Source organism: Nannospalax galili, unplaced genomic scaffold, assembly GCF_000622305.1.
Source record: "Nannospalax galili isolate Female #2095 unplaced genomic scaffold, S.galili_v1.0 scaffold339, whole genome shotgun sequence".
NCBI classification, from domain to species: Eukaryota; Metazoa; Chordata; class Mammalia; order Rodentia; family Spalacidae; genus Nannospalax; species Nannospalax galili.
In genome coordinates, this window is record NW_008344185.1 from 1,245,122 (window position 1) to 1,256,796 (window position 11,675).

Sequence of the window (11,675 nt, forward strand, 5' to 3'; positions counted from 1 at the left end):
GGCCCTCCCACATCACTCATCAAGAAGATGCCCTTCAGACATGGCCACAGGCCAGTCCAATAGAGGCAATTTCCCGATTGAGGTTCCCTCAACCCAGGTGTGTCAAGTTGACACTAAAGCTATCCAGCACAGGGAGGAAAGGGTTTATTTAGCTTATATCTCCTGGGTCACAGTTCATCACTGAGGAAGCCCAAGGTAGGAACTCAGAACAGGAACCTGGAGGCAGGAGCTAAAGCACAGGCCATGAAGGAATGCTGCTTACTGGCTTGCTACTCTGGCCCCTGTTCAACCTGCTTTCTTATACAACACAGGCCCATCTGCCCAGGGGTGGTACCACCCACAGTGGGCTGGGTCCTCCCACATCACTCAAATCAAGAAAATACCCCACAGACATGGCCACAGGCCAGCCCAATGGAGGCAATTCACCAACTGAGGCTCCCTCTACCCAGGTGTGTCAAGTTGACAACTAAAGCTTTCTAGAACAATTTTTGTCTTTTTGGTTGAATTTTTTTATTTATTCACTCTTTTTTTTAATTTAGCTAATAATCTTGTCTTGGTTTTACAAATTAACTTCTCATGCCAAGTATAGCAAAGCAGACTTGTTTATAATCCTAGCACTCAGGAAACTGAAGCAGGTCAATTTCTAGTTCAAGGCCATCCTGGGTTACATATCAAGACCCTGTCTCAAAAAAAAAAAATTATTATTAACTAAAACAAAAAAAAAATTGCCATTATGTATCTAGCCTTGAATTTTGTTTATGGATATATGTACTATAGAAGTTTATAGTACATATGGATATATGTACTATAGATAGACTCTAATAAGGTATTTCCCTCACAGTTTTTAGTTTTTATCTTCTTCAATAAGGCTTTGTCAACCTTTAAGATTATAAGGGTATTTTCTGTTTTCTTTCAGAATTGTTTTATCTTGCTTTTCATGTTTGGTCTCTAATCCATCTGTATTATGTTCATGTGTGGTAGGGAGTCTGGACCTATTTTAATTTACCCTTTACGGGCAGCCAATTTGTCAGTACATGTTTATTAAACACCTTTGCCCCCTACCCATGCATAATTCACTTAAATCATACTATACAGGACTGAGTATCTCCTGGATTCTCTTTTCTCAACTACTGAGCTATTTATTGTTTTAGTTGCCATAACTTTATAATAAATCTTGGGCCGTTAACGATAATTCTCCCCTTTTCATTTCCTGATGAAATGGGTATAGAAACTAGGATCTCAAGATAGGTATAAACTAAGCCAAACAAAGCATGTAATTTTAGGAAAATAGTATCTATAAATCCAGTTGCTTTATTTAATGACCATTTCAGAGTCACAAATTCCTTCAATAATTTTTTCATTATGTCCTTTTTCCCTCTCCGACGGTTACAACTGCCACTTGTGGACAGAAAGGGAGAATGGGAGGAAGCAGGGGAGGGAAGAAGGAAGGAGGGAGGGAATTTTTGCCACTGTTTTAAGATAGCAATTCATTGCTGCATCACCCATCCCAAATGCCTAAAAAAATCTTAGCAGAGAGGGCTCTTGGGCTGCCAGCTGACATCTTTCAGTGAGAAGAGCAGTCCATAGATCCATTCATTCTCAGGGCTCTCTGAGAACCACAGCTTTCAATTTATCCAAAGAATCAGAATCTCAACACAAATCTCCAGCTCAACACCACCTAAATATATCAGTTGGGCAAGAAGTTGTACCTGTGCTTTGGTCTCTTAGCCTGAAGGAATGTGACATACCTCGTTTGTTCCAACAGCCCTACAAAGTTGTTCAAACCACATCATTTCATCTCTATTTTTATTCAGAAAGAAAACACACTTTAAAGCCAAACCCCTTTGGCTGTATTGATTCTGAAAGAGAAGAAAGATTTAGCACAGATGGATCCTTTTAGTGAGAATTTATGCAACCCAAGGCTAGGCTACCACCCAGCTTTACCAACTACCTCCAGTAAAAATGTACTGTCTGCTAGCTGGAGTTGCTTTCCAAAGGCACTTCGAGGTTCTGCATTACTTAACCTAGTCAGTAGGAACCTGTTAGATCTGAAATCTCATATTCCTGAGGCAACCATAAGCAGTTTTGATCATCTGCCCAAAGTGTTTTAATCAACCAACTACTGCAGATTTATGGATAACTGAAAAAAATACACCAGAAAGAAATATATCACTTATATAAACATAGCAACAGTCATGTTCATCTCTCTTCAGTACCACACAGTTCAACAGCTGGCTTTATGCTGCAAAGAAAAAGTAAAATGAACAGGAAAATAAAGACTGCTCATAAATCTCATAAGTCAAACATTTTTAAAGGCTGTTGAAATGTCTCATTCCAGGATGTACACCTTTGATGCATGCAGTTTCTGGACGTCAAGTGGATACAGTGAAGCTGCTGTTGAAGATGGGTGCCAACATTAACACGCAGGATGCATATGGCCGCACGAGTTTATGCCTGGCAACCTACCTGGTACCAATTTGTGTCTGCTAAAGGGGCTGTGGAGCAGGAGGGCTAAAGAGGTCATGTGGAGTCTACTCGAAGAACAGTGCTCCTGGACTGATGCAGTAGCTGATGAGAATGGAACTTGAGGCTTTACTCACGATCTTCAAGACTTATGTGGACCCTTCACAAGTTAAGATAGAGGAAATACCACCATCAGAGGAATGTTCTTTTCTATCTGAACAACATCAGAATGTCCCTTGGGACACTTCTGACCATTCTGACAAGGGTACCATAAATAACCCTGAGAGGGTGGTAATGCTTTGAAGATTCAGGTGACTTCTTTGGAGTGGGATTAGTTGAGGATTAATGGAGTAGAAGCTCCAGGCTGAGAAATGTGAAAAATGATGAGAACTGGGGAGGGCGAGATGACTCGGGAGTAGGGGACAGACATACATACATGCAGAGGCAACACCAAATGAAACACTCAGTTCATAGCACTCAAATTAGAAACTGTAATGTCATTCCCTACTCCAGATTTCAGTTCAGCATTGCCCAACATCAGACCTAGCTTGGTTAAGACTTACTGAAAATCTTTAGCCCTCTCCTAACAAATGTTTGCGATCTTTATGCAAGCTCCCAGGACTGCCTTGAGTTCATGTCAGACAAGTCCTACCCACCATGTATGAGGCTTCTATTGCTTTTCTTCCTTTCCAGAAACGTGACCACGTTTCTGCTGCCTCTTGCATGTGCTACCGCTGCAAGTCAACAGTGGTCAACCAGCCCCACTAAGGTGCCCTGCTAATGGAAAACCCTTCCCTTCCCCAGACACACCACCCCTTCCTGCCACAATTCACAGAGATTTCAAGGTTGCATTGCCCAATTCCCACAGAGATTTTCTTTTGAGACCATTTTTCTTTTTTTTTTTTCCTATACTGTCTTTCTCTAGGACCCACAAACAAATCTAGACAGAATATTTTGAAATGTGGTCCACAGATCTCTTGAGTCAATATCTTTAGAGGGCTTGTTTAAAAGGCAGATCCTGGGGTATGCCTGAAACCTCCTTAGTCAGATACTCTGGGGGCAGTACAGGAGCCAGGGAGGTTAGAGATCTGAAGGCTAAAGAAAGCTCTGTGGTGATTTTTGTCTCCACTGAGTTTGGAACCACTACTCTTTCTGTGTTAGCTGAGTGTCTCGGGTACATAGGTGACTACCCTCTCAGTCCACTTCCTTCTAGCACATGCCTTAATTACTTCTCTTGTTAAGACTTTTAGTGTCTCAGTTGAAGACAAGAAAAAATTTGGATCAAGGGGTGGAAGAATTGGGTAGAAGTAGTTTTTAAAGTTGACTACAACTAGACTCTACATTACAATGACAGCAAACAATCTCTTTCAAACTTCTAAATATGAAGGGATGAGGAAGGAAGTGCTTCTGTAGACCATGAATTATGAGGGGTGACTTGGGGCTCAGAAAGATGACATCTTTCAGGCACCCCTTTCTAGAAAGGCATCCTAAAGAGCTTTGTGAGGGTAGTAGCCTACATGACACCATGTGAGATTTCCTTTTTAACTCTACCTGGCCTCTGTGTGAGTCCCCAAGGCAAGACTCATCTGTGCCTATGCTGAGGCTCACTGGGAAGAGGAGACTTCTGAAGGTTGCTGTGAAACTCACCACACTTGCCAGCAATGTCTGCATTTGACCGTTAAGAGAAACTTGGCAAAAGAGGCACTTAGAGGGCTGGAGAAATGACCCAGCGGTTAAGAGTATTGACTGCTCTTGCAGAGGACCCGGGTGGGATTCCCAGCATCCACATGGTGGCTGACAACCATCTGTAACTCCAGTTCCAGGGGATCCAGCACCCTCTTCTGACCTCTGCGGGCATTGCACAACATGGGTGTACCTACATACATGCAGGGAATACACTCATACACATAAAATAAAAAATAAATAAATTTTAAAAAGTGGTACTTAGAAACTGAGTCTCAATTCAGTGTGCAAATAAATGTATAGATGTGTGAACTTGAGCAAATCATTTCACCTTTTTGTGCCTCTATCATTATTTTTGAGGTATGGTAATAATAACCTAAGTTTATTACAGCTGGAGGGAAAGGTGAAATTAGCTACCATGTCATAGGTATAAAATTCATTTGTTGGTTCTGAATTATGGCAAAGGTTTCCAATATTTTTGTTGATTTTAAAATTTTTTTTTTGAAGAAAAAAAAAGAAGAAAAAAACCACATACACACACGGAGTTCCAGGAAGCATTGCAAAATGTTTTAGATGTTTCAAACCTTCCTTCACCAAAGGATCTGCTTTTCAAAACTTGTAAATCTTGGGCAATTCTAAAGTTTGCCCAACATGCCTTTCTTTTGGGTCTCTTGATCATATTTTCTCCTTTTAAGCAGAGAACTTGATGACTTAGACATTAGCAAGTAGAAAGAGATTTAATGTGAGTCAAAACTGACAATACCCCCCAAATCTTGTTTCTACTTAAAGTTTAGATATTACTAATCAATTCTATAAAAGTTGAGTCAATATTATAAGTCATAAAGGTTTTTAGGTTGGGGTTTTAGTTTTTGTTTTGTTTTTATGAGACCATGGCTCCTGTAGTCCAGACTGGCCTCAAGCTTACTATATATCTGAGGATGACTTTGAACTCCAGATTCTCCTGTCTCTAACCTTACAAGTGATGAGATTATAGACCTACTTTTGGATGCCTGGCTTAGCCCATGAATTTTGATGTGCTTTTGTTAGCAGACATTTTCTAGACCCTTCAAATCAAAAAGTTCTGTTCTTATCAGTATCTTCTTTCTTCAATATATTTATTAAGATTTTGTGTTTTAGTGTTTCCAATATTGTACTATGGAAAGAAAATCCTCAGTCATCTTCTTATCAAACTGGGAAATTTTGAGGCTTAACTATACGTAAATGAAGGAAGCAGGAAATTGATTTAATAATCACTAATAAATATTTATTAGTTTATGATAGATAAAAAGTAGCCATATGATGAATAGGGTTGATCAGGAGAAAGCAGAGTTTATTAGCAAAGGAACACATGGGACAGATTCCCTTCTGGGCAGGGAAAATGTCTGCCCAGGTAGTGAGCTGGGGTCTTTTTAAAGGGGGTGACTTCTTAAAGGGAGTGGCAGGTGGGAAGATGTACTTTTTTTTAAGTTGGGTCGGGGGATGTGGGAGAGTGGGACTATTAAAACCTGTTCTCTTTAGAAATCAAAGGGGAAGCCTGCTGTGTTGGCCAAACAGTGGAGAAAAGTCTGCTTCTCTTGACTTCAAAGACCAGGGCGCTTATCAGCTAGGTTCCCTTTTCTCAGGAGCTTGAGAAGTCCATGAGACCCTGTTGGTGAGGGGGCAGGGCTATCTGAACCTTAACATTCCAGCCTTTTGTGTTATAAGATGCAGGGCGGCATTGTCGTCTTGTTACTTCCTGCTGGACAGGGTTGACATGGGGGGGCTGGATTAGGGTTTGGTCAGACAGCAGGGGTTCCCTCTTCATGCATCTCAACAGGGTCCTCAATGGTTGACAGGAGCTTGTATACATGTGGAGGGAAGGAAAGTAACAACTGATTAAAATTAGTAAGAGTTAGTTTTTGGATTTTGGTCCTGAAAATATCTGAAGAGGCAAGGAGCAATGGTTAGCACCAAGGTAATAGCTCATTTTTCATATTTTTTTCTTTTCTGCCAGGGCTGAACTTGAGAGTGATCGACTCAGGATTTGTTTTCAGGCATTTTGATAGCTGTTGGAGTGGCTAGAATCAGTGTCAGTTACCTCTCAAAGGCTTCTAGATGGAGAGAGAAAACAGATTTAGCCATCATTTAATTTTTTAGGCTAGAATAATAGTGGTTGCCTCTCTTGCTGTAAGTGGACACTACAGTATTGTAGACCAAGATTTGAAGACTTACATCTGAGTAATGTCTTATTAGGAACAAAGTCATCAATGAGAGATAATTGTCTAAATAACATAAGAACTTACGTTTAATGTCTGGGTTGTGTAATCCCTTGAACCCTTAAAATATACTGATGACTTTAATTTTTGGTTATACTTTCCTTTTGGGTGTTTAAACACCATATTGTTGGCCCAAATAAACCAATTTATTTTTACTCTTAAGGTCATATGAGGATTTGGTCCTCAGGGGTCACATGGGCCTGGGGGGAGCCCCTGGCTCCTCAGGCTTTTCTTTTACCAGTTCCATCTATGTGAAGATAAGTCAAAAGGCCCTGCTTGACCGGGGCTTCGCTTGGAAGCATGGAGGACATGTTTCCTCTGTGTTGACCCTCCTCTTTGTAGACTGGACACTGGTTTAAGTCCATCTTCTAGGGTCTCCATGGCCTCCCTGAACAAGAGGACAGGCAACTCACCAAAGTTACAGGACATTTTGAGAGATGCTCCATAGCCCCTGGAATTTGGAGGGCAAGGAACAAAAATTTGTCCCTTTAAGTCCCTCTGACCAGATTAATATAGGCCTTAAAGTTTGGCTATCAAACATCCAACAAGGTTAGTTACACCAGTCTGGTACATTAATTACCATGTGCTATGTAGACAGAGCTTGGGCAACATCCTTAAGTAAACCTTGACTAGACATCCTTAGACTAGTTGACTAAGCTAGGACCTTAGAAATTTCAAGATTGTCTACACATTATCCTTGTTATATTGTAACAACACTATACAGACCTTCATCACCTGCCCAGCTCTCTCATTTCTCTGTCAATTCTAGAAATATCCAGCCATCATAATTTTCATACATAAATCCTTCTTTAAAAATAGCTCCATTCTCATATCCTTCCAACATCCTCCTGTTTTCTGTTTTCTTTTTTTAATAACCATGAGACAATAACATTAACAAACAAATTTTTCATCTGTTGTAAGAATTCTTTTCCTGGGGATACTAAGTTTGTTTTTTCCCCTTTTTAGGTTGTAGTATCAAACTAATGTTTGATTACATTAAAGTTTTTCTGGGGAACCAATGAATTTACTGAGCTTACAGAGATGACTGAGGGGTTGCTGAGGTATATGAGTGACCTGAGAGTATTTACATTGGAAAGCCTTAACCCAGCATGGATCAAGCCTTTTCTTCCTAGCCTTTTTCAGATAATGTACTTTAGTCCTCCCCAAACTCAGGAGACCATGTGATTATGGCCAAATTACATACAGCTGGCTGGGAAGAGCAGCTGGATACTCAGGTGAGGGTCCAATGACCCTGTTTACCCCTCCTCTTTTAATTAGATACTTAAGTCAACAAGTCCAATTGTGATGATTTTTTGTTAGTGGACACAGCTGAAGTCATGAAGATGGCAGTTGTTTGACTCATAAGATGTAGCATCGTCTTATTAAAAGAACATGGAATCTAAATTATATACATAAGATAATAATATTACCCATGTACATATTGTGTTTTATAAGTTTCTAGGTAAATCTTTTACCTTATGTAGTTTAGAGAGTGGTCTACCAAAACCTTGCTTTAGGTGGAAAAAAGCAATTGGTACATAGTTAAACATTATCGAATTGATGTTTACAACCTCCAGCATAATCAATTAAGGAAAACTGTGCTATAACCCTGTTTAGACTTTATAACTGTTGGAGTGGGAGAGATGGGAGGGGGTCTCCTGTCCATGAGAGGACAGAGGGGCAGAGGTACCGGAGACAGGGTCTGGAATCAAAGTAGAAGTTAGATACAGGAGGGATAAATGGATTATTTGAGCTAGAAGACAGAATAGGGGAGACTAGGGAATATTTGGTAAGGAGGCATTTAAGGTTTTGGATTTCCTCAAGTAGAGGAGAGTTAGTGGAAGGAGAGTGGGTGATGGATTTAGAGCGGCACTGGAGAAGGGGAAGATCATGGCGTAGAGAGGGAGTTTATTCAAGTTGGAGAAAGGAGAGTTGGGTTGGGCCCTGGAATGGGAGGCAAGGGAGAGTATAGCAAGGGGAGAGCATGGGGAGGACTTGGCTGTGCCTCAGGCTGGGGAGCAGGAGGAGGTTGGGGATGGGTCCTAATCGGAGGCAGTTCATTGGCTATGGTAGGATCAAAAGCTAAAGTGGAGTGGGGGGAGGCCCCTGGTGGGTGGGGATCCTGTAAAACTGACTTAGCCAGAAGAACCTGATGGGAAGAACATGGGACCCAGAGGGAGGGATTAGCACCGAGATCAAAGGAAGCTTGGACGTATGGTAATTTGGACGGTTTGCCTTTACGATGGCAGAAATTTTCTAAATCTCTCAAAATATTGAAGTTTAAGGTTCCAGTGTCTGGCCAAACAGAGTTATCTAGCTTGTACTGAGGCCAGGAAGTGGTGCGTAAGAATTTCAGGTGTTTCATCCTGAATGTGCCTGACAGTTTACTTATAACTAGGTGAGTAACCCAGGAGTTCTAGATAAATGTAGATCTCCTTAGCATGTGAACCTAACTAGATTATCAAAAAAGTTAGGTCAGTTAAAAAAGTATAAATTGGCCAGGCGTGGTGGCGCACGCCTTTAGTCCCAGCACTCAGGAGGCAGAGACAGGCGGATCTCTGTGAGTTCAAGGCCAGCCTGGTCTACATAGTGAGTTCCAAGCCAGCTGGGGCTACAGGTAGACCCTGTCTCAAAAAGAGAAAAAAAAGTATAAATTAATAAAGAAGTATAAATCTGGGGCAGGCTAGCGTCAGATTATTCCGATCCTTTAACATGAGCAGGAAAAATGACCCAGTTAGAAGTGTTGGCCAACAAGTGATGGTATCAAGTGTCAATTGAAACAATTAGTCAACAGGGTGTTCACAAGCTTCAGCTTCATAGGTGAGCAAACCATTGCAATGGGTATCCCTTGAAACTCGCTAGTGATACCTACATATTAGGGATTCAGGCTGTTAGCATTAGAGTCTCAGCTATTGAAGTGGTATTCAGGTTACATATCTAGGCCCTGGGAGGAGGCTGACTCAAGTAAATAAGATGCTATCCTTCAGGTTATTAGAAAAAGAACATGGACTAATAAAGAACCAAGGCCTATATATCAGACATAGGAAACAAGGTGAGAATCCAGGCTAGGACTCAGAAATGGCACAGGAATCCAGTTTTTAGAACTGAACTTTGTCAAACTGGGCATGGTGGGACATAGTTTTAGTCCTAGCACTCAGGAGGCAGAGGAAGGTGGATCTCTGTGAGTTCAAGCCCAGCCTGGTCTACATAGCTAGTTCCAGGCCAGTCAGAGCTGGGGGCTACAAAGAGACCCTGTCTCAAAAAGACCAAAAAAAAAAAAAAAGAATTGAACTTTGTCACCCAAGTCAGACAATAATGAGTATGATTTGGAGTTAAGCCAAACACTGACTGAGAGGCCAGGGCTGGTCAACCACTCACTGTTACATGCTTTGGCATGTGGGAAATGGGGAATTTTAAGTGTATCAGTTGAATCCTAGTTGAGTAGTCCTAGAAAAGGAAGGGAAAGGCAAGTGAGTCTACCATCAATCTGCATCTGACAGGGTAAATATCCTACAGAAAACCTGGGAAATTGAACCTTAAGAACTCCAGCTCTCTGTTGAGGTACCTGATTTAGAACTGTGGTCCTTAATGATTTCAACTCAAATAAAAACATGCTTTTAGCCAGACCAAAGGAGTAAAACAATATAGAAAGCTTGTTGGCCTGTGTTATATGAGTTTGTGTTATATAATGATGTGGTCACTTCTGCATTTCAGGGTTGGCTTGAAGGCTGTGTGAGTCTGCTCAGAAACGGTGCCAAGCACAACATCCCAGATAAAAATGGCCGTCTGCCACTGCATGCTGCCACTGCGGACCCTGATGTGAGGTAAACAGCCAAGTTCACATAACGCACTAGTTGGAAAGGATCCAGCTTGCATAAGACATTTGATCCATCCCTCTGAGGTTGATGAAAACAAAACATATACATTTTCCATTTTGCACAAAAAAATGCCCTAGGATAATCTTAAACCCTAATCTTACTTCCTTCTTACTGCGATGAAAATCTTTTCCCTCATAGTCTTTCATATAAGAAGAAAAGCTATTTTTCATCATTGAAATCTATAAATACATTCACTTTAATAGTCAATTATTAACTCAATAGCTATAGTCTTTATGATGGACCAATCAAGGTTCTAGTCTCTGACTCTGCCACAGTAAGCAAGACAGAGTCTCTGACATCCCAGAGCTGATACAGTAGAGGTGCCAAGTAGCACACTAGTAAACAGAGGAAGGAGATACTTGCCAACAATGGCAAATGCTTTGCAGAAAATCAAACAAGTTAAAATAGCTATGACTGATCAGAAAGGTTAATGTCTAAATGGGATGTCCAGCCCTGGTCTATGAATTAGGAGGCAGTACAGGAGCCTGATAAAGAATTACAGGGGATTGGAAAGAAAACCAAGAGGGTACACAAGTGGAATTCATGTGAAGAAATTTACTCCAAAAAAAGTGAACTCTTGAGAAGGTTAATTTGCATAAGATAATTGAGAAACCAAGGAAAAACATTTTCTCAGTCCAAGGGAATTTCCTCATTCCTCTGTGTCTCTATCCTTTTGAAAATCTCCACAGCTGATAATAGCATTTCCTTCTACAAGTGGTAATATGTTGCTGGCTCAGCTTTTCCTTCTCTGTTGTGCAGAACATGCCTCTGATGGGAATTTAGCATCTGAAGTCCCAGGCCCTGGCCAGCAGCACAAAAATTATATGTTGTGCGCATCTCCCTCCACATCCAGGGCCAGGGGGAGGGGGCATTGAGGTTGTTAGGAGACAAGGCCATAATCATCCTGGTAGGAGGGATAACAAGATTTCTTCATCTCAATTACTTTTATAGAAAGTAAAAGGCTTGGGAAATTCTAGGACTATTCTTGGGTTTGCCACTTGTTATCTTGGGCTATAGCCAGAAAACTAGAACCTACCAAAAACCCAATAAAGTAAGGAAATTTAGAGATGAAACGGCAAACCCGGACCACTAACAATCAATAAACGTTAGAGGTAAGGAGATGACTCCCTTTTCATGAATAATAAAGGGAAAGGAGAGGAAAGGAAAGGAAAAAAGCCTTTTTAAGACAACTTTCACAAATATTTATAATACTAGTTATGAAAGTATATTATTTCTTCAAGCATGGTCTTCAGAAAATAAGTTTAAAAACATACCTTTAAAAATTGTTCTAATGTTAGAGTAGCAAAAAGTCCCACTAAAAGAAAGAGAGAAAGGAAGGAAGGAAGGAAGGAAGGAAGGAAGGAAGGAAGGAAGGAAGGAAGGAGGGAGGGAGGGA

The 11,675-nt window shown here is 40.9% G+C and overlaps 1 protein-coding gene across 1 annotated transcript in view; it reads left to right on the forward strand.

Moving 5' to 3' along the window:
* The window catches only part of Ankrd55 (ankyrin repeat domain 55), a 154,967-nt gene that overhangs the window by 60,007 nt on the left and 83,285 nt on the right, over window positions 1-11,675 (forward strand). Inside the window, exons 4-5 of the mRNA XM_008840381.2 lie at window positions 2,339-2,469; window positions 10,116-10,225. Coding sequence (XP_008838603.1) covers window positions 2,339-2,469; window positions 10,116-10,225 — 241 coding nt within the window. The remainder of the gene's footprint in view (window positions 1-2,338; window positions 2,470-10,115; window positions 10,226-11,675) is intronic.